The 23,701-nt window shown below is 41.8% G+C and overlaps 1 protein-coding gene across 9 annotated transcripts in view; it reads left to right on the top strand.

Moving 5' to 3' along the window:
• Positions 1-3,338: 3,338 nt before the first annotated feature.
• Positions 3,339-23,701, top strand: part of myo6a (myosin VIa) — a 111,487-nt gene continuing 91,124 nt past the window's right edge. For 3 of the 9 annotated variants that reach the window (XM_067481159.1, XM_067481152.1, XM_067481151.1), the window contains exons 1-2: positions 5,276-5,300; positions 20,151-20,285. In XM_067481159.1, the coding sequence (XP_067337260.1) occupies positions 20,169-20,285 (117 nt within the window). In that variant the 5' untranslated portion in view covers positions 5,276-5,300; positions 20,151-20,168. Of the gene's footprint in view, positions 3,502-5,215; positions 5,301-8,674; positions 8,807-18,774; positions 18,917-19,338; positions 19,363-20,150; positions 20,286-23,701 lie in introns of those variants that run through there. The other 6 variants (XM_067481155.1, XM_067481156.1, XM_067481154.1 and 3 more) reach the window with 6 other exon arrangements.

Genomic DNA, 23,701 nt, shown 5'->3' with positions numbered 1-23,701 from the left:
GCTGACTGACAGCTCATGAGTCACATATAGTTCGGTGCTTGTTGATGTGGAGTGGATGAGCATTTTCAGCATTAAAGGCAAACCTAGATGCAAGAGCACGTCCTTTGCCTTAGCTTTTTATTTGTTCTGCGTGCAAGTGATTCATGCAATTCGTGTGTGTGTGTCATAAACTGAAGTGGTAAAAATGCTAGCACTTAAGTAAATATGCAAATACTTGTCCTAAAGACGAGTCCCCTTCCAATTTGAGTACATGCTTTAAATTAAAGGGCCTTGTTTTATTCATGTACAGATACAGGAGAAACAAAATGTCTTCTTCCTTTTCAGTTATTGACCTTTTAATCAGTAGAACTACAAAAACCTTGTGTAGATTAGTCAGCTGTGTTTAAAAGCTGTAGTTTAAACAGTAGTTTAGTCCAAATCCGGCTGTTTTATTTTGCACCTGGACGTCACTTGAGTTCTTTGTGACTTGAGTTTCAAATCTGCCACCTTGTATCACTGAGGTCTATGGTCAGGGCTGGATTTCTGCAGCTCTAATCATTTTAAACATTTTCTGCAAGTGAAATTGTTTAAAAGGAACTTTGGCATCTTTCCTCTGCTGATATTTTTTTTCTTGGGAAAACTGTAATAAGGCTGAAGTTGAAATGTCAGTTTACTAGGAAGTGCTGCAGTTAAGTATCCCAACCCCTTCCCACTTTTGTCCGTAGTCGGCCCAAATGTGGTTAAATGTGCCAAAGCTCAGCCCAGACCTAATCAAATCTACAATCCAACAACCGTCGCTGGCCCAGTGCTGGCTCAGTGCTGGCTCACCTGATAAACCAGCGCCAGAACTGGACTGAATCTCAGCTGTGATGGGCCCAGTTCAGCTGTCTACCTGGCACAACAATCCAAAGTAACTGATTTTACAGCTCTGTAGTTGCCTCAGTGTGAGAGAGGTTTATTTTTTTTATTTATTTTTTTATTCATGAACAGGATGAACAGTTTTTCACAGTGATGTTTTACTGGGAACTGGTCTTACACTTTTCCGCCCCTGTGAGCTCTCCGCTCAGCTGAGGATGTTAAGTAACGGAGACAGTTTGGTCCTACAGATGAGGACACAGTAGTAACAAATCAAACGGCTCCCAGTGGTTTGCAGCTGCAGGGTGAAGGTCCAGAATTTCTCTGTAATCCAGTGTGGGCAGAAATTGTTTTTCTAACAGGAAAATTGACTTTTTTTTTTTTTTTAAGCCGCATGATCTTTGTTGCCAGTCTGTTGTCCAACCAGACTATTGATGTTGCTGGACTATATTTCAAAGAGCCAGCGTGTCTCGGGTGGTTTGCTTTGAGACACTGCTCTCAGGTTTCAGTCTGCTGCTGCTGCTGCTGAGTGATTTATCCAGGGTTACGTTAGCACACGCTAAAACATTCATGACTATTGAACGTTGCTTTGTCCTCCACTTCTGAGCTCTTTACACTGAGGCCTTCAATTATTGAAACGCGAATTAAGTGCTGATAATGACCAGTGACGAGCTAATTAATTTAACTGTTTTAAATTTTCTTTTTGCCAGACCTGAAATTTAGAAATGGAAACTTATATTCTGAATATTTTACCCCTGTTCTCTCAAATACAGTTTATTAATACTCAAAAACATTAACATATAATTCAAGTCAACAATCTCTGTTACACAGAAAATTTTAATCTTAAATCCACAATTTCTCCAGTACATACAGTATTTTTGATGTACTGTCTGTAAATTCACTCACAAAAAACAATAATTATTTTGAAAAACAAAAAGTAAACTGAAATGGGAATGTATTTGTACTTCTAAACGCTTATTTAGTGTGGTACACTTACACACATAAAATGTACTTTAGGTGCACTTGTACCTCAGTATAGTAGTGTACTCAGTATTACTATTTGTAAGAACAAAATCAATTCAAGTTGTATTTCAAACAACACTTATTTAAGTTGGACTAATAATGTTACGTTTCCTGGAACTTTGAATGTTTCTGTTGCGGTTTAATTGTTAAAATCTTTCCTTAAAAAACAAGTTAGGTACTTGTGATACTAAAGTATTTCTAGTATACATTCATGACGTTCTACTTCATGACGTCTTCAGTCACGGGTTGTTGGCCACGCCCCCTCGAAATGTATAAACGGGCATTACTATTGTATACTATTGTAATTTCCAATATTAAGCCAAAGAATTTCAAAGTAAAACGCAGACAAAGACCCAGACACGGAGCCTAATTAGGGTTAAACATCGAGTTTACTGAGGTGATCACGTTGACACTCACCCATTTAAGACCCTGTGAACTTTGTGTGGCCCTGTGGTCTGTTACCGTGACGACACAATGATTAATTCATCATTAATATTTCAGTTAGTTATGTGAGACTTGGGTCTGCAGTGACCGACAGCGAACGCAGCAGCAGACGGAGATTAGCGCCACTGTTGTCATCTTTGACATTATCCCAGTTGAAGTAAATGAAAGTCATTCAAATGAAAAAGCTGATTGTCTATATCTAATTCAAATACACTGGGAACATCGTCCCTGTAATTACTTCCAAATTACACACTGCTCTCTGCGGAAAACGAGAGAATTCTCCCATTAAAATCATGTTGAAACAGTGCTTCACCCAACTTTAAATGAAGAACATAAAATAAAGGAAAAGATGTGAAGACAACATGAATTATCGAGGGTATGTCCCAAATGCACAAAAACTTTTTTATTTAAAATATAAAATCAATGTAATATCATTTCTGCGCTTTGCTCAAAGGGCTGCTGGGAGTGATCATGTTAAAGATTTTAAAGCTGCTGGTTTTTCTGCCACACGATCACGTGGAGATGGTTTTGAATTATTCCCATACGTGTTCACTTCAGGGGAGGGTGAGGGTCGTAACCGTTACATCTTGATGACTCCACCCTGTTCCCAGCTCCCCCGTTTAACGAGTCTAATCAGGCCAGGGAGGAACAAAGGCTCCTCTGGAGGATGTAACTTGGTTCCACAGCCGCTTTATTCTGACTGAAGACGCTGCTTGGATAAGTAGCGAGAAAAAAAAAGTCCAGTTTACATGATTCAATCTTCGGGTAAAGGGATGAATGACTTAAACAAGCACACGCGCACACACAATGGCCAAAAATGTGCACAAAACAACCAAAAAGAGATGGAAAGTAAAGAGGAATTGCTTTACTTTGGTGTTTTTACCTGTAAGACCATCTTTTTCTTCCAATGTCTTATTTTTTTTTCTACCTGTTTAAATCTACCTGCATTTGGCTCGTGCACATTAGCGCCCCCTGCTGATGCGATATTTGCCAAGTGCGTGACGTCACGGCGCCGGTTTCCCAGGATCATTGCTGGGGGAGTCGGAGGCTGCGGGGCTGGGAGAGTGTGGCCCAGGCTGCCGGAACGGACGCCTATCACCTGGAGACACCCGGCACGGCTGCGCTTCGTTTTAATTCTAATTCTTAAGCGCTTTCCCGAAGAACGAGTTGCGGAGCCCCGGGAATTCACGTCCAAACCAGGTAAGTTACGAGGCGCTGTGGCTACAAGGCGGTGGTGTTAGCTAGCAGACGCGGCTACCGCACGGAGCAGCGTCCCGGCGTTAGACGCGCAGGAGCCTGTCAACACACACTGGGGCTTCGCCAGGAGGAAAACACAGCTGAGAGCTGGCAACTCATGATTTAAACCACAATATTCAGCGGACGCGTGTGACTCCTGTTCCAGCGGGGAGGACTTTACTGTTACTCCGTCGGTCGTGCTTTGTTTGGAGCGGTGGACGTCAGATGTCCTTCGAACATGTGGCAATTAAAAACTTTCCGGTGATAAATAAAGACGTATTGGAGAACCCATAGTCCAACGCATCGCTTTTTAAATAATTAGGATTCGCTCTACAATTCGGCTTCTAAAAAGTGCACCGTGACTGATTTTTATTTCAGCTAAGCTCCAACTTTATCAGTGCACTTCACGGCGTTGCCAGCGCCACCACACGCTGTATTGTGCTGCTTTGGAAGGTAAACGGGGATTCAAACGCTCGTCCTTTTGAATGTGGGGGTGATACCTACGTCGATTTTGAAGAGCAGCGCTTCGAAAAGAAAGTGTTGACTCATTGTTCGCAGCGCACGTCTGTGTCCGAGGAGCGAGGCGACTGCGAATCTCCCCGTTTTTCAGCGTGGCGACGTTTGTTAGAGCGACAGAGCCTCGGTGCGTTCAATTCAGGGGTGCGTACATGACATGGGTGGACTGTGTTGTACAGCAGCACCATCAGTGTGTCATCTGAAGGGACGGCTGCGGCCTGCACACAGCCCCCCCCCGCACAGAAACCCCTGCTGCTGCCGAGCATCCTCAGAAGTCTGTGGGCAGCGCACAGGCTCAGATGGTGCTGTGTCCTTTCAGTGTTGCACGGTTATATAAGAGCTCTCAGTGCTTATTGTCTGTTTTTGTGCCCGAGCTGCTTTAAAGCCACTGTTATGGTCGTTAGCTTCCAAAAAACGCTGTGCAAAGTCTATTTGAATTGCTCAAAAATCCCATTGTTTGTTGTGTCCCGGATCCTCCCTCTAATGTCTGTACTGTGCTTTAACATCTGTGGGATCAATTCGCTGGTTCATTGTTCTAGTTTCACTCTTGTCTCTTTGTAAAACATCGTTTATTTGGGTGGAGGCCTCTCCTGATTTCTGAGGGCACTTTGACCTTTGCTCCTTTTACGACTGAACGCACATAGGCACTTTATGTCACAACGGGAAACGGTGCTTATTGTAACCTGTCCTTTCCTGAGCCGAGGGACGTTCAGGAACTTCGGGGATCAAAGTCCGCGTCAGGAAATGAGCCTAAACGATTGAATGAATGATTATTAGATTAGTTGCATATTAAGCTCTTGTTGCTTTCGTGGTGATGTGCACATGACACCTTCAAAGACTTGGCTTTTATTTGGAGGTTTTAGTAATTTTGAATCAAATACAAAGTCTGGACTTGCTGCACAGATGTGACCTCAAGTGTGCTTGGCATCCTGAGAAATGGCCCATTCAGTCTTAGTCCGGATAAGCTCTTTATATGCGTCTTCATCCACTTAAAATATCGCTGTGTACATGGGAAAGATGAGGATTCAGTACATGAGACAGCAGCATGAGTGGGTGTGTGAATGTCTCCATAATCATATCTGCATAGTCTGATTTGAATGTTCATGTTAAGTGTGTGTTCCCTCTCTGTAAACAGCTCTTGTGTTGTATGTTGTTTGCATAGCATCACTGAGAAGGAAGCAGCTGTGGGCAGGAGAGAGGAGGGGTGTCAGGAAACCTGGTCAAGGAATTCCTGGAATATCCTGGAAGTGAGTTACAGATATGCAGAGTTGAGGGAATATGACATAATGCAGCAACAATACCACAAACCTGCAGCTTTGCTAGAAAATAAATCGCCAAAGGTCATTTGTAAAGGTTAATGTCGATCTTCTATTAGTGCTGTGCAATGCCTGTGCACAGGTGTGCACGTGCATTTGGAGCCTCCAGGTAACACCGGACTGGCATTGGCATGAGCTTAAATATTTAATTTTCTTTCCCCACGTGTTTCCTGCTGGGATGTATTTTCCTTGAAAGAGACCTATGCACAGTTTTTTAGGTTCATTAATCGAAGGGAAAAGAGAGACAGCGGGAGGTCGGAACCAAAGAATAAGTAGAATCAAATACCGTAGCGTGGAGGCTGCACTTTACTGTAACCTGTTATGAGTTTTGTAACCATTAGTGACTTTTGTTTAGCTGCATGGCAGAGCTTTACGTGAGCACATAATAAATATGAGTCATAAAAGGTGTTGGAGCAGAGAGATTCAAATGAGTTTTATTTTAGTCAGAAAAAATAACTGTATTAAGAACTGGAACAGTTTATTCTACGTTGATTTCAAACTTTCCCCAAAAGTTCATATTTAAAGGTTTCAATCAATCAGTGTTACTCACAGTGACACAGGAGGACTGACGAACATGATCAGTGTGTTTTAGATACTATAAACTGTACTGAGATAATCTCCACTGACACCTTCTGTTACAACACTGCTGTTTTCTCTATTCTGATTATCCACAAAGGATGGAGACCAGCTTCTAACTGCTGTTTGTCAGATCATAGGTGTTGGTCACGACGGAGTTTCCGATGGGGAAATATTAAATTAGTGGTGCCACACTGACCTGAGAACAGTCTCTTACTGTTGCTTGTGATGAAGAGTGTCTACTTACACACCGTCTGCGAGCCCGGCTGGCTGTCTCGCACCAAGGAAGAGGTGTGTGTGTGTGGGGGGGAGTTCGGGGTCTCCGCTCTCTGAGGAAACATCCCAGAAGCCGGAAAACGAGAGGTTGCAAACTAAAGTTATGTAGGCTCACAAGTGGATCGTGGAGAATTTTGTTTTCTTAAGCCAAAAACAAAATCGATTCGTCTTCACTCCGCATTTTCCCTCTGGCTGCTCTGCGACGTCCAGATTTTCCCGGCCTCAGCACCCGCTGGCTATCACGTGACGACGTGTGTCTCTTTCTTCCCCATACCCCCTTGTGTTTTAGTGGTTGTTTCCTGTAGTCAGGTCAGATTACCTTCTCACTCAGCTTGGTGTAAAGCACTTCACATGGCTTTCAGAATTACATCATTTAGTCTCCTAGTTCTTCAGTGCTGGGCTCACGTTAGATGCACATGTAACGTATCTGCACTCAGGTATATTAGTGTAATATCATTAATTCCTATTGTTGGACAGATTACCATGATATCACTGTGGATGACATGGCACAGACTATTGTCTGTAGTTACAGAAAGTGTAAGAAATCACTGTTTTACTGAACTTTTCACCTCTCAGTCATCTCAAAGTAAAATATTAGTGTTGAGCAATTTGTCCGCTGCACAGTGACACCCTCTGTAGGAAATGCTCCTTCCTGCTGTTTCAAGACTGGAAGTTAGTGTGAACAACTTGTATTTCCTGGCTGTGGTGGACAATCTGAAAACATAATTCTTCCAGCCGTGACGGTTGTAGGTGCGGACGCATTCAAAAAGCAGTACTGCTTAGATTGAGACGTTTCCTACTAAAAATCTGTGATGAAAGCGTTTGTATTTCAGGCGGTGTGACTATACTTAATCCTCAGGTTGGCTTATTTTTAGTCGCAGACATTGTCTCTGCTGTCAGCTCGTCCTCATCAGCAGACCTGTGCTTTCATGCTCACTTTCCCTCGAGCCTGTTTGGCCCTGCTGTGGCTGAATCACCTTGTAACGTCATGTCAACATGCAAATGCACCCAACCCTTCATTATGGCGGTGAGGGCTGTAACTGTAGCAACAGACGTGTTGGTGACCTTTGAAACCCAGGCTTGTGCTGTGTGATAGTGGGTAATGTTTTCGGACCTGACCGAGCTCGACACGTCACTGTAGCTGCGTTTGATACTGTGGTTTTGATCAAACAAAGACAATGATAGACAGAAGTGGATTGTGAAACACTGCCTCCTTTGCTTCCAGCTAGATTACTGCTGTTGACTCGAGCGTGACGAAGGTGCATTTGTAGTATTCCTTCGTCACATTGCTCATTGTGGTTCTGAGGCATTAGTTCAGAAGGACTTCGACCAGAGTTGATCCCGTTTCTTTGTAACACTTCTTTCAAATGACATACGATGGCGTATTTCAGCCAGGGTTTTACAGCTCTGGACATTGAACTTCGACTGCTGCTTTCTTCTAACGTTGCTGATGTGGACAGTTGGGGCTCAGGCATTTTGGATAAACACTGTCAGTCAAAGGCACATAAACATATATGACCCACTAGGGCTGAAACTTTCTCAAGAATATTTGTGAATCGAGAGTTATATACAGTAACTAGAACGTTACCTGAAGTTCTCTTTGTTTTCCAAAGTAATTTTACCTTCATATTCTTGTGTAGACTCTTAAGACCGTGTTGTCCACACTTCTCCATCCAGGTTCTCTCCATAAATCTGTGCTGTGTTCGTCTTTCTGTCCTTTTGGTTTTGATCTCGTCAGTGAAAGTCTCTCCGTTTATTAAACACTGTTCGCCACCATATCTGTTTTGAATTTAGAATTTTAGAATGTTAGAATTTGCTTTACTGCAATGGACAGATGAGGATTTTACTGTCCAAAAACTACTAGGAACAAAACAGTTTAGTACTTGTAACGATACTCTGTAGCAGGCAGTACACATATTTATGCTTTAATTAATATTATTGTTCTAAATAATGTATAGAGAACCTAGAATTCCGGTTTGTTTTCCAGACTGACTGTAGCAGTTGCATGGAAGTGTTTAGAGATTTAATTATTTTATCTTCTAAATTTTATCTTCTAATATTTGGTCTTCTTCTAGACCTCCTGCCTGGCAGCTCCAACCTCAGCATCCTTCTACAGATATATTCACAGTTTCTCCTCTGAACATGTCCAAAACACCTCAATCTGTCCTCTCTGATTCTCCAACACATCTAACATGATCTGTCCCTCTGATGTCCTCATTCCTGATCCTGTCCATCCTCGTCACTCCCAAACAGAACGTCAACATCTTAAGCTCTGCTACCTCCAGCTCTGCCTCCTCTCTTTTCTTCAGTGCCACTGTCTCTAAGCCGAACAACATCTCTGGTCTCACCACCGTCTTGAACACGTTTCCTTTCATTTATCACACAACACACCTGACACCTTCAATTTCCAGCTTCAGACTCATCAACCTGTCTGATTCTCTTTTCACCTCTAGAACATTCCTCACCAACTCCTCTTTCAGGATAACTCCTACTCCATTTCTCCTCCTATCTGACCCATGGTAGAACAACTTGAACCCTGCTCCTAAGCTTCTAGCTACCTTTCCACCTGGTCTCCTGGACACACAGTAAGTCCACCTTCCTTCTCTGCATCATGTCAATCAACTCTCTAACCTTCCCTGTCATAGTCCCAACATTCAAAGTCCCTACTGTCAGTCCTACATTCTTAGCTTTGCTAACTGATGAACTGATGCTTTGCTCAATTTTTTTCTTTGTCCAAACCTCAAAGATTTATGACCTGAAAATATTGCATATTAATAATAATATTAAAATGGAACAAACTACTAAATTATCAATTTTCCCTTTTTAAATACTGTGGTTTCATAGTCTGTTGTAGTTGTTGGTATATTAGTTGGCTGTTAGGTTGGCATTGGTTGCCATATTGATGCCACTGAGCAATAAAACCTGATAGAAATTGGCCATTTCATTATAATTTAGTAGGTGCAGCTGAGTTTTCCATAGGTTTAGACTTTGAGTCCACATCACAGCAGATCCTGCAGCTCTCCTAGTTCCTAGTCCACAGCCAACACTCCACACTTAGCTGCTGTATGATCTACAGCTGCACGTCTTCCTCAGAGGACAAACCGGGCAGGACTGGTGCGTTTAGTATTTCTTTAGTTAAATGAAATGATGCAGCTCGGAGTCTGTCTCGGTGTCTCTGTGGAGCCGACAACAAGCCCTTTCTGCACAGTGTCCTCCGTCTCTCAGCCCTGTCAAATAATCTGCTGTGGAGGAATTGACCACCTGGAGGTCAGATAACAAAGACCCTGAAAAGATACAAGAATCCCAAGACTTTTTAAAGACAGGAAATTTTAAAACTCACAGGTCGCTATTTCATAAAGAGGCAACAAAATGAGGATGACAGTAAATCAAGATTTAAAGTCATCAATTCGATAATTTAAGCCTTGTGTGTAATGTACAACTTTTAACCTGCTTATTGCGCTTTTTATTGGTGTTGGACTTCAACTTCAGGGATGACTTGTCAATCTTTAAACTCTTTTACGGGTAGTTTGTAAAAGATCAGCACTTCAGAAATTCCCCAGCTTTGCTGAAATCATCAAAACTAAAGCTTTAGCCTGGATTACTATGGGTCCAATGATCTTTGAGACACTTGACACATAACTTTTGGGAAAGATCCTTAAGTGAAACCTAAGCTCTTCAGATCCTAAACACAGTGTTGGTAAAGGAAGAGCTGATGCAACAAATGTTAAACTTTCAAAATCATGTTGTAAAATTTTTGATGTGGGTCTTTTATTCTGGAAAAGGGGTTTGTAGATAGTCTTTAGGATCTGGATATTGCATCACTGTTGGCCTGTGGACTGAAGCTCACAAATATGAAGAATCTATCTGCCAGTTAATTTTCTTGATGACAGTTTAGCTTGTGTAACATTACAAAATGATTAACACATCACATTGTGCTGGAGACAATAGTGCGAACCTGCAAAATATTTAAAACATCAGGTTCATACATTTGAGAATCTTTAAAAAGATTCGTCTGACGTTTGGATTCGCTGAATGTTAAAGAGACAAAGGTTATGAGTGTGTTCTGGGAGGGTCAGAACAATTATTGAATCACCTGATCCTCTCACACGCCCTGTTGTGGTGAGTCCTCACTGTGGGCTGTGGGTGTGGCAGCAGCAGGAGTTGGTGAGTTGCTTTTTCCTCGCGTGAAGTTTGTGACGTAACAGGGAGGTTTCCGAAGAAACCACAAACGTGGAATAAAGAGTTCCTAACATTGTAATGGCTGCTTTGTTTACAGCACGAATGACACAAAATGTTTTCTGCAGCCTGAAGTCAGTTTGATTGCAGTAGCTGAGTTGCTCTTGTGCATCACTGTAAGAACTGATTTATGGTTCAGCCACTAGATGCATATGTTGTATATTTGCATCTAACAGTATCCCAGCATTTAGTTTTCATTGTCGTGCTCATGTAAAGCAGCCAGGATACCTGACCTGCAACAACATAGGATCAATGCTAGAACATAATTATAGGATACATCTTCAAATACCCTTCATGGTTAGATTTGGCTGAACCCGACACCCACATTGCTATTAAGAGTCACGATGCAGCGTAGGAGGAGGAGACGTGAGGCCTGTGCACTGAGGGGAAAGCTGGTGTGAAGCAACATGGTCCATCAGCTGTACAATTAGAGGCAGAGAGAAGCTGTTTTGTTTCAGAGAGCAGCAAGGCTTCATTTCCTGCATAATTAGAGAAAAGGTGCTAAAGATGAGCACAGAGAAGCCGGAGGTTTGTTAGTTTTCAACCAGTCACTTGGATAATGACAGAACCAGCAGAATCGGTCAGATTGATGATGAGGTGGCGTCACTTCAGATCGCAGAGTAAATGATGTGTGGTGAAGAGTTTACAGCGCCTATTAAAGAGTGATCATCATTAACCATTTCTTTTTGTCCTGTCGGCTTATCCCCTGAGTTCAGGGTCACCGCAGCAGATCACCTGTCTGCATGTTGATTTGGCACAGTTTGCAATCATTTAACCTTCTCACGTGTCTTGTGATGATGCATTACTTCTTTTGTTTGGGTAAACAAGTTCAGAAACCGGTTCCCCTCATTCTGACCAGAGCAAAGGAGCCGTGTTTGTGATAATGTCCCACTGGGCAACCTGCCCTCTGGGCTTTTATTCTGGTGAGCCCATCCCACCCTCTGTGTTCATCACATGACATGACAGTGAGCTCTCAGTGAGCTGAGACACGGATCCAACAATCAGCTGTTTGTCAGCAGAGGAGTGGGCGCACACACACACACACACACACACACACACACACACACACACACACACACACACACACACACACACACACACACACACACACACACACACACACACACACACACACACACACAGCCGCTGCTGGTTCAAACAGCACTTCCTCTGCTGCTGTAAAATGTGCCGTCCTCTCAAACACACAAAGGAACAGCTGCTGGAGGCTGCAGCGCCCAGTCCTCCACGTGGTTCCTTCACAACCATGTTTTTTTTTTTCTTCTTTTTTTTTTTAAGACTCTGAGCATTTTCTGTTGGACAAAGATTCCACTCTGACAAACTTTAGCACTGCTGCCCGAAGATGTAGCATTTCTGAATCACTGGGAGCTCTTTGTTAATTTTTTAAAAATGGAGAGGGAGGGGGGGGGCCTGGCAAGCAGCAAAGGTCCTGGCCGGCAGGAACTGGGGTTGCGCAAGTATTTGCTTATCAAGGCCCACGCTTTGGTGAGATTTTCTTGAGGATAACCGGATAGTTTACGACATGATGCCACCAATTCCAGTGGAAAAAAGTCCTAGTGGCTTTTTTTGGAGTTGTCATTTAGCATCAGAGTCCATTGGACGTTGTCCCATGTGACTGCAGCGTTTTCACACCTCCCCTGTTTAGTGTGGCTGAGTTGAACTCTTGTTTTCCGCCATCTGACCCAAAACAGCAGATATTGTACTAAACGGCTTGTTGATGGCTTGTTGTCTTTACATCGTGTTAAGAAGTATTTTTGTTTGTAAGGTTTGTTGGAATCCTGCTCACATAATCAGCACAGCAATGAGCAAACACCCATTGTTCAGTTTTTGCATGTTCACGATCAATTGTCTATTTGTAGGAATATTCATAGATAGTCTTCCTATTTACTTCTGCTACTTTTACTACTGTTTTTGGAATTTTCTATGTGCGATTCAGACAACGGCAAAGCAAACTGTAGGTCTGAAAACAACCGTAACCTCTTTTTAGTTGTACTCTCCTTTTATGTTGAACCGTAAGATGATTAAAGCCAGAAGTCTGCACGGAGCAGAGAAAACAACTTGCCGGTGCGATTGTGTCCTAAAAATATCCTCCACAGTTTGACTCGAGTCTAATAACGAGGCAGAGGACTCTGCTGAGAGGACGAAGTGTATCATGGGAAACTTCACCTGAACCGATGCTCATCATGTTCTCGCTCGTTCAGTGAGTTACGTGCATTAAACAATCCTACCACCGCTGTTGTCTCCTCTACACAACATGAATTAGTAATGCAGTGTCCATTTGTTAAAGAACAAATAGCGATTACTGTTAAGGGAAAGTGAGAGTTGTATTCTGCCGCAAACCTACAGAAACAGTTTATACTTATTCTAATTAAGTCTTTATCAGCAATGTCTCACTGTTATTCCTGCTCAGTTTAAACACTGTGACATTGCTGAATATTTGGTGCTGTTATTCAGGGCTGAGCTCATGTTTTACGACAGCTGGCAGCTATTGAATTCATATGTTTGAATATGTAAACTCAGAGAGCCGGTCAGCATGTAACCAAATACTGCACCGTTTAATTGTCCAGCTCAAAGGACAGCTTTGATGCTGTGTCCTTTTAGGCTCAAAGAAAGACATTTGGTCACAAGATCCGAAAAGCTGATGCGGGTGAGTGAAGTTTTTTTGCATACCAGGTAAATCTTGTGGTGGTCACTTTTTTTTTTTCTTTCAATTGTTATTTGTTTCATAATTGGTAGCTTTACTTTGCATCTCTGTGCATTTTGTTTTTCAAGTCTGTTCTTATTAGTGTTATGATCCTGCCAACAGTGGTAAACATCTTTTAAAGCCTTATGTGCTTTTAATGGTTAAACTCCACCCAGTAAGAGTGAACACACTGAAAACTTTGCCTGTAAAAAAATGAATAAATAAAAAGATTTAGGGGTTTGGTTTAGTTACTGGTCAAAGGTTTGATGCACTTAAAACCTGCATTAGTGGGTTTTGTTGGGGAACAGCACAGCAAGCTGTGAACACACTTTACTCTATGTCTGATATACAAAATGCTTTTTATAAAAATTTCTACTGGGCTTGGAAATGGCGCCGTGTGGCTGGGGATTGTGAAATGGGCTGTTGGGGGTTCAGTGTCTTGCCCAGGGACACGTCGACATGTGGTTGGGAGGAGCAGGGCGCCAACCTGCTCCTCCATTTACATTTGTCAATGACAATTTTATAAAATTAATTTCATCAATGATTTTTTAACTATATGTTTCATCATTTAGGCATTTTTTTTAAATAGGTCTTCAACTTAAAGATGGATGATTTACTGTAAAACTGTGTGATTATACAAAATTTAGCTTGGTGGACTTAATAAGCTGATAATTAGGGCTATTAACACTTTAAGTAGCTTTTTTCAATTTTATGTTTAATTTGTCACTACACATTACACTAACAATTTTGTTTATTACACGAAGCAGTTTTTCAACTTAAATGAACCTGTTTACTACAACTTAAAGTTGTCTGCGAACATGTCAATGAAAAAAGATTTATTTGAAGAACCTCTTGAGCCACATCCCTGAAACTGAAAAAAATATTACAGAGGAATAAATTGCCAACAATTCAAATATCTTCAATGCTAAATGCACAGTTGCAAGTCAGTGTCCAATGCTGCAATCTTGATGGGCCACTGATGGTGATGAAGTTTGGTATTGAATGACAAATAATTTTTAATAATTCAATAACATTGAAGCAATTCAGTCGGTGCCATAAATGTTTAGTATCCAGCTCACTTGTGTCATTCATTTCAGATGTGAGGGGACTGTGGCACAGGAGGTAGAGTGGTCATCCATCAATTCCACAGTTGTTGGTTTGATCCCTGGCTCCTCCAGTCACATGTCGAAGTGTCTTTGAGCAAGACACTGAAACTCAACTTAGTTGCTCCTGGTGATTGTTGGCCAGTTGGTCAGCTCCCCCATCGGTGTGTGTGTGTGTGTGTGTGTGTGTGTGTGTGTGTGTGTGTGTGTGTGTGTGTGTGTGTAAGCAGTGTAAAGTGCTTTGACTGCCAATAGGTAGAAAAGTGCCATATATAAGTGCAGACCACTTACTATGTGGATACTTTCCTTTAATGCACTATTCCCGTAATTTCCTGAACTAGTTTCTCTGAAACAAAAATAACTTGTCTGGTTCTTTGCCTTTTCTCTCTTCTGTAATTGTGCTAATCTCTGTCCCTTCAGTGTCAATTCTTAAAACCAATTTAAGTGATAAAGTCCCATTTAAAATAATAGTGTCTGACTAATGCTCTGGCGTCTGCATTGGAAATCATCAGCACATATCTACTTATCTGCACATTTTGCATCTTTAATTTTTCACCTGACTGAGGCTGTTAATGGAAATAATGTCCCAGAGACAGCAGACAGCTGAGCACATGTTGGCTGTGAAGCTGAAACAGCTTGAACGAGTGTAATATTTAGGGCAGTGGCTGGAAATAGACTGTAGCCTTTTACTTCCAGGCGTTGGTTAAAAAACACAAAGCATGAATATGACCCTGAGTGCTACAGTCGGTGCTCAGCTCAGCCATTAGCTGCATCTCGCTGCTACTTTGTAGTTCTGAATCAGCTCCCTCAGAACAGAGAGAGCATCTACCTCTGCTGTCTGAGGTTTTAGGTGTTTTTGTGAAACCGGAAATTCGGTGACAGCTTGATACTAAATTTAGTACAGAGTGAGGTGGTCTGTAAAGTCGCAAGTCAGAAATGTAAACAGTATATTGGAATTAATGTTTTCTTTCATCAGCTAGATGTTCTTCTATAGGCAGATTAAACCAGACATTAATTCGCAGTTAATAAATTGTCTATCATTATTAGAGAATATGCAGTGTGTAAAGGTAATAACTTTAAAAAGTATATCACTAAATATCTTTCCATAGAAACAAACCCAATTAAAGAAGAATGCAAATGAGGGCAAACGATAAGGTGCTCAACAGGAAAATTGACAGCCATCTTGATAATATACTGTTGGACTTTTTAAGGACTACGTTCTAGTTTCTTAATGATAAAATGTGACATTTGAAGAGACCCCGTTCTTCTCCATAGAATAGATGGTAGGGTGGGTTCTGTGCTAGTTGTGAGCTACTGGGGAAATAGTAGGTTCATTTGCTTTTTGCAAGCAGGTAGAAAATATGTTTGCAGGTAATTTTATTGTCCTCTGTATGTGTTGGGACTAGCAGCTTGGAGTTCTTAGCCAAATTATAGTTTTGAATAAACCAATATTCACTTCCTGCAATGTGAACTGCTCTGTTATCAGTATAACTATGTATAGAGCATGAAGTCAAAAGAAAGATAAGCCCGTTAGCTTACAGCATTAAACGTTTATGTGAAGACAGCTTCCCCAGTGCTTATGTCGGAGCAGCTGGTTATGATGCTTCTGTTGCTGTCGCTCCCAAGTGGCTTTATATGTCAAATTCATGTCATTGATGTGGTTGTCTGCCTTTCTGCAGTGCAGTCAGGTCCAATCCATTAGGTGGCTTTGATACAGTCTAGCTGCAGCAGTCTAACGCTCCATCACTGACACACTGACCCTCTCCTAGCAGAACACAGGATGTGATGTAATTGCCTCAGGCAGTCAAAGTGGGTTGAGCAACACTAATAAAAGCACGACTCAGGTGAAAGATCAAAGTGTTATAATGGGTTATAATGTGTGTCATCCCAGTCAAACTACTCCCATATCTATCTGCCAGTCTACCCTGCTGGAAAACTTTTAATGTTCTACTACATCTTGACGTATTGCTGCAGTTGTGCCATTTGTAAAAGGCCTTGTGGTTTGAACAAGGTTTGCGACATTGTTTCTCTGTCTGCCAACTTTACACATACTTATTTGGCAGCTAACAGTGATGCAGCAGTGTTTGACCTGCTGCCCAGCCCTGTTAAAGGTTCATTCAGCACGGCAGAACCTGAAATTCCTACTGTTATACTATAGAGAAATGCAGGCCGGGCCTTTGTGACTGGGGGGAAGTTTTACAGCCCTGACAATGAGTTACCAGCAACCTTTGATCTCATTCTATCATAGGGTGAATAGGACTGAAGCCGGACAGTGTTCAGGCCTTTTCCAAACCTTGGTTGCCATCATGATGGTTCTCACTGAATGGCTTTTTCCAGAATCCTCATGCTTCATTAGATGAGAGTTTTGTTTTATACACTTTCTTTTGACAGATCCTCATTATTTAGTAGTAAAAACGTGCCCTTTTTTCTGTGGTTGGATAGTTTGAGGTTGATGAATTGTGCTGAGCTGTTGCTTCACGTTGAAAGATAATTTTGCCCCAAAACTGAATATATTTAAAGGTTGAACTTGTCAATATTCTGTATTTCCATTTAGTCATTTATCAGACGCTTTTATCCAAAGCGACTTACAGGTGAGGTACAAGGCAGCGATAATCTCAGTCAAGGAGAAAACATCAAAGCAAAGTCCTGTCAGAAAAGTGTTCACATTTTACGAGATGTGTGGGAGAAGGAGCAGAAAGGAAGTTTTTCTTTTTTTTTTAAATAGATTGAAGTGCATAGGAAGATGCAGAGGTCCGTTTTCAGCAGTTTTTTGGATATTGGGAGTGATTTTGCTGAGCGTGCAGAGTTTGGTAGCGTGTTCCACCATCGTGGGATCATTGCGCTAAACAGTTTTGCTTGGTGTCTCCTGTGCTGTGCTGGGACCACCAGACGTTATTCGGTGGCAGACCCCAGTGGGCAGGAGGGATTGTAGACTTGAATGATTGAGTTGAGTTAAGTTATTTTCTGACCAATGTAAATTTGAATAATGATTAATAATAATTACAAATGCCTCAGGTTTGTTTTAAAAACGTCTCAGTAATTTAATCCAGTTTTGTCAAACCGGAGAAAACGGTGTTTGGGGCTTATTTTCAGCAGCGGATTAGTCCACATTTAGTCTGTAGTGAGTATTTGTGGCATGTGTTTCTGAACAATGTGGAGTTAGATTTTGGGCCACTTTAAACTTTGATGTTAACTTTAAATCTCTAACAGCTTGATGTCCTGGGTACTCGTGGCCACTTTATTAGGAACATCTGTACAGTCTAATTAAATGAAGTACAGTAGCATAATTTCTACCTTTTATGAAGATAACACTTTTTCATTGAACGCTTAATAATGACACGGTAGTTTTCAGTGATTAACTGGATTTTTCAGTTCACCAACAGCTTGCTGTTGGTGAGGGAGCAGCCAATTTTGGGCCATTGGTGAATGTGTCACCCTAGTTTGAGTCCCAGCATTGGCTTTTCAGATCATTCAAAATGCTGAATAAGCGATGGGCCCGTTGATGAGAGGGACCACTTTGGTTTGCTGCTCAGCTTCGCAAATCAGTACAACACCTCATCTGTTGTGCCAATAATATATTCTCAATAACCAACACGTGTTAAAGATGCAGTACCAGGGTTTGCATTGTGTAAATAATAGAGCAGTTACAGGCCATTAATAAAAACTAGTTTGGTTGCCAGGTTGTAGAAAATCCTACTCAAAGTGTGCTCTTCTTTTTAGCTCTTTATTTTATGTGTTCCTCAGTTAGCTGTCGCTGGAGTGGCATGAAAATGGCAAAGTAGCACTGCTTTGTTTAACGTTACTACATCCACAGTCCCACGTCTTTCTCTTTCTCCCTTCTTCTTAAGGAGATGCAGATTGTACGTACCAGTTGGTCTTTGCAGTGTGTTCCAGTGCCACTTGTTGGCCCAGACGAAGCCAAAGTGAGGTGATGCAGTAATCGGCCTTCATTGCTGCTACTTTGATGTTGGCTTGGTTTGACTCTGTCCTTAGCTTCAGGGCAACTTCTCTGACTTCTGCATAAAAACATCCACGCAGTGAAATCACAGCTGTGTTACTGCCTGTAACAGTTGTGCATCCAAACCCTTTGTTCAGTGTCCCTTAGACAACAATAAAGACCTGAGCCACTAAAGGAATCAGACCTGCAATCCTCTAGTTACAGGACTTATCAGGCTGCTCAAATAGACGAGATGATTGTACTCAGACGATAATGCTTAATTCCCCAATTGATTTAGAGCCCATTAGCCACTCAGATGGTGCAGCCACTGATGAGGTAATTATTTTAAGTTCCCATAGGAAACTCTGTGCTCTTATTGAGTTTGCCGTTTGGCAGGAAGCCACCGTGAGATGAGGGAGAGCTGCCGAATGTGGATGGAAACAATCGGAATGTGGACATGTCCTATTTGGAGCACTGCTCAAAGTGACTCTGACTCATTCATGGTAACAGGGTCAGGATGCTCCTATTTGGCAATAAACTTACGTACATGGTACTAGTTTGCATGTAAACAATCACAGGGCCGTAGGGTTGGTGGCTTGTTTTTCCAGTTTTGTCCCACATGGAGGGAGTGTGTGGCCTGCTGTCCTGTCTGTCTCGCTGCTTGTTTTCGTAGAAATAGACGCGATAGGAAGACGTACAGCTGCTGTACCTAACTATGGTAATGTAGCAATGGTGCTTACATGCAGTTAAGTTACCTGGTTCCTGTTTTCCCAGATCATCTCTCTGTGTTACATAAGAATTCAGCTTTCTCCAGAAAGTCCATCTGAAGGCACTTATTACTGCTGGGAGCGTGTTAACATGCTGCTTTGTTAACATGATTATTGTGATGGTTAGCTAATGCGTTCGTTACAACAAAACACACAGAACTGCAGCAGATGTTCGTATGTAGGAGTCTGAAACGAATGATTTTCTCTGCCTGCACGTCAGTACTGACTGGCGGTTAGAGGTCTGCCCCAGAGGGTAAAGTCTCTCATTCTGTTACAGCATCGCCACAGTAACACGGTCAGCTGCGGGTTTGACTCAGTTGCAGTGTAATTGGTTTGTTTGTTACCACAAAGCCCTGGAGAGCACAGTGCATATGTCAGTCTGTGCAGCTTCTGGCAGGTTTCTGTTATTTTTAATTGTACTCTACTAAATTTAAGTCTGTAATCTGTGTATTTTAATTCTTTGCAACAGTACAACAGCCTTTAAAAACAGTTTTTGAAATTGAGTTGAGGCCGTTTTGAAAACAAACGCAGATATAATGAGAACATTTAAACATTTAAATATTACGTTTTCTTACCCTTTGGATTTTGCTTTTTATTTGGTTTAATGTTTATGAAAATGAGGCTTTATTAGGGCTAAAAGTCTTACATTCATAACTGTCCCAGTTATTTCCACAGTTCACCAACCTGCAACAAGACAGCGATTTAATATCTAGTAATAGCAGATGTTAGTTAACTAGAGTAAACTAAAGTAAACTGAACCTGGCTTGGGAGCAGCACTGCGCGGCTGGGAATGGGGCTGGGAATGGGGCTGGGAATGGGGGTGGGCTGTTGGGGGTTCGATGTGGTTGGGAAGAGCCACTCTTTATTTTTGCATATTTACTTTTAGTCTATGAATCTACATAGATTGTTAACTTGTTACAATTATTTTTTAATCTATGTAGTTATTTTTACTTGTGATGTCTGGCTGAATAAATTAAATGAGTTTATTGCCTTTGATAATGACATGCTGCAACCTGTTTGCAAAGAAAAGTATTTTTAGTAATGGGTGACAGAAAGGCTTCATGCTATTCATACTTTTATTTTGAAAGAATGGGTCTTACAGGCAGTCAAATGCAGTGAAACACATCTCACATTTGTCAAACAAAGTAAAGATGCAGTGTGCGCGTGTTTTTTCTTTTTTTCTAGAGCCCTCAGAGCTGTGCGATGGAGGATGGGAAGCCAGTGTGGGCGCCCCACCCAACGGACGGGTTCCAGTTGGGAACCATAGTGGACATTGGGACTGACAGCCTCACCATCGAGCCCCTCAAACAGAAAGGAAAGGTGAGCGGGCTCCCATTTCATCCACATATTAGGTTTGAATTCCTCTACATGCGTCAGCCTTTCTCTGCAGGCTGCTCATCATCTGCGGTGCATGTTTCTATGTGCCTGTATTCCCTACTCACACTGATGCACAACGGTCCTCCCTGGATCTCAGGGCCTTAGTTTTGTGCTGGACTCACTTTTATCAAATGATTGATGTTTCAAATGTGGGCTCATGTGGAAGAAGCCTCAGTTCTGCAATAACGAATGGTTCACTCACCGATCCACCTTTAGACTCTGCAGGTTTATTGTGCCTGACCACAGCATTAATTACAGCTGTTAGGAGTTGAGTGCCTGCTTGCAGCAAGACAAACGGGCTTTTCTTGATATCACCGCTCTTGTTGGCTCTCAGTTCACTTGTCTGCTGTTTAAGGTGGCACATCGGCCTCAGCAAAGCTTTTAATGTCACCGAGTGCTTGTTGCTACAGTAACCTCGGAAGCTTTGTGTACGTCTTGCTAATCCTTCCCCCGAAAGGCCTCATCGACTGACTGTTCCTTTTCAAAGATTCTGTTTACTGTCAGCCTATTAAACACAGGGCTGTCACTGGTTAATGGGAAAGTGGCTCTCAGGACCGTGTGTGTGTGTGTGTGTGTGTGTGTGTGTGTGTGTGTTTGCTGTGTGTGTGCTGGATTAATAAAATGGAAGGTAGTTTTTTCTTTCTATTTTCTTGTACCTGTGGTCGTAACCATCATTCCTTATGCACTGCTCTGTCTTCCTTAATCTTATCATTTTAAACCCCAGAAAACTAAAAGGCCAAACTGTCAGAATCTAGCCGAGCATTCACTGCAATGTGTTACAGTTTTACAGCTGCAGTACTATGGGCAGTTACAGCCTTTATTACCTTCCCGTACTGCACATGATCTGTATCCAGGAACATCAGCTGTGCCTGCTCACTACTTATTACAACTCTTATCTTTGCTCTTCACACAAATGACATGTGTAAAGTTTACCCATTCTCTCTTTTTACAGGAATTTACAGGGATGCTGTACGGAAATCCACAACCTCAACAACGCCTGCTGCATGTATTATGTTGTGGTGAAAAGTTTCTTTGTCAATCAAGTAAAAAGTATGAGTACCCGGTAACAAATAAAAGTCCTGCATTGAAAATGTAAAAGGAAAAAATGCTGGGAGTAAAAAAAGTAAAAATACTTTTTCTCCAGAAGGTGTCATTTTACAATAATGAGTATAATACTAATTCATTGCGTTCATCATCTTGAGGCTGTAGCCGGTGACGATGCAGCTGATTCTGACAGCTTTATATAATGTTTTGGTGATTGCATGTTTTTAATCTACAGTAGTAATTAAAATGTGAATTTCTGTACTGTAGTACTTCTGGGTAGCTGCTAAATTTAAGTAAAAGTGTAAAATTCTTCTTATTATACTGCAGTCTGTAATCTGAATCTGAAAAGCAACTAGTAACTGCATAGTTCCTAAAGTAACTGGTGGAGTAAAAGTACAATATTTGCCTCTGAAATGTAGTGAAGTCAAAGTATGAAATAGCAGAAATACTCCAGTAAAGTAGAAATACCTCAGACAAAAGTTAATTTGTTTTACACCACTGGTTCCAGGCTGAGCTCTGTCCATCACCAGGTGGTATTAATGTTGTGGTTGATCGGTGCATGTTTACAGGCTTTAAAGTTGTCAGGTTTGCTCTTTCGTGAGTAATAGCAGCTGATTCAAAGCTGTTGTAATGCATTAAAAAAACTCCCTTACTTTACTTCTAGTGTGCACCAAATTTTTTTCCTGACATTAAAAACGTTTTCGAACATTTTCTATTGTAAGATTAACTCTTTAGTGGAATAACTGTTTCTGCGGTTTGTCTTTGATGAGGTCAATAGATGACCTGAACTCAGTGAACTGTTGCCAGTTGTTCTTCCATCCTAATGTTGGCCCACCCATGTTGCTCAGCAACGGCAATGTGAAAAGATTCAGGTTTTAATGAAATGTAGATTTTTGTGTTTGAGACCTGACTTTGCACTTTAAAACTACGTGGATCAGAAAAGGGAAAGTGTCATAACTTGAGCCTTTGGTGGTCACATGATCACATTCCTTTGCTCTGGTTTACTGTGTGTGTCCCTGGAATCAGCAGTGCCAACTAAAATACTTTGGCCTAAATGTCAAAGGCTGTAAGATGCAGCATTCTGCAGGTAGAAGCTGTTCAAACCGTATATACTGAACACACCATAACATGTCTATGGAAACTCTTTAGATCTCTTCTCGGGGTGAGTTTCCGGGCCCGAATCAGTTGGAGTCAGAACAATGTCCACTCTGTCCTGCTGCAGCCAGTTTGTGCCAGTGTCTGACAGTGTGTTCACTCGCTGGCAGACGTCCTGGGCTTGACGTCAGGAGAAAGACGGAGAGCACGATACCCTGTCACACCGTCAGTCACTATGGTGTAGCCACAGTTTGATCCGTCTGTGTTGGTGTTTGACTCATTCCACAAGTCAGTAGTGAAGGGAAGGAGGCTGTGTTTTCCTTTGGATGTGTAGTCTTCAATTAGAAATTAAAATATGTAGGTTTCAGGCGAAAAGCTAATGTGATGCTTGAATCTCTAACACTGAGCTCTCGCATGCCGGTGTTGTAGTGCAACCAAGGGGTCAGTTGGAGTTTTAAGATAGTTAACTGATAACCTATGCTGACTAATGGTTCAACAGCTTGGGAAATGCACCAATAACCTTGATTTAAGTTCATATTCTTGCCAAGAACTAGAGTGACATCATTGTGTCCTTGACAGGCTAAATGCTTAAGTGGGAAACGACAAGCTTGGCTAAGTCCAGAGTTTCTTTTAATCTGACTGATTCGCTGTTTAATGTGTGTACAAACAGAAATCTGACCACCATTAGTGCTTCTAGAGCAAGTTACACGCTGAAACTACTGTATGTCTTGGCAAACACTCAAGCGTGACGTTTAATGTCTCTGGAGTTGATGCTGTAATCATTAGAGACTATATTGAGACTATTGTTTTTGCCTCTCACACATTTACTGGAGTTCTGACATCATCCTGACTTTGTCCGGAGAATGTCCGGATGCTCCCGACATTATCTGGGCTTTATCCTGCTAGTAGGATAAAGTCCCTAGTAGAAAGTCTGTACGATGTGTATGCAGCACGCTGCTCTGTCCCGAATTGTCAGAAGGATTAAAAGCGAGTGAAGGTGGCTGTTGATGTTTCTATCACTTGACTGCTGTTATTGTCCAATGATGGAACCTTCTTTATTAGATTCACGGCTCTGATTTACGGCTCTTTCTTTTCTGTTGACGCTGCCCTGGACTACAGCAGAGATTCTCCGGTGAGGACACTTCACACTTAAACGATCTCCTGATGTCCGAGGATGATTTCTCCTGACGTTGTCCGGAGTCCATATGTGAAACAGGCTT

The sequence above is a fragment of the Channa argus genome, chromosome 17 (genome assembly GCF_033026475.1).
Source record: "Channa argus isolate prfri chromosome 17, Channa argus male v1.0, whole genome shotgun sequence".
NCBI lineage: Eukaryota > Metazoa > Chordata > Actinopteri > Anabantiformes > Channidae > Channa > Channa argus.
Note: the sequence above shows the minus strand (reverse complement) of the source record. Positions and strands in the feature narration are given on the sequence as shown.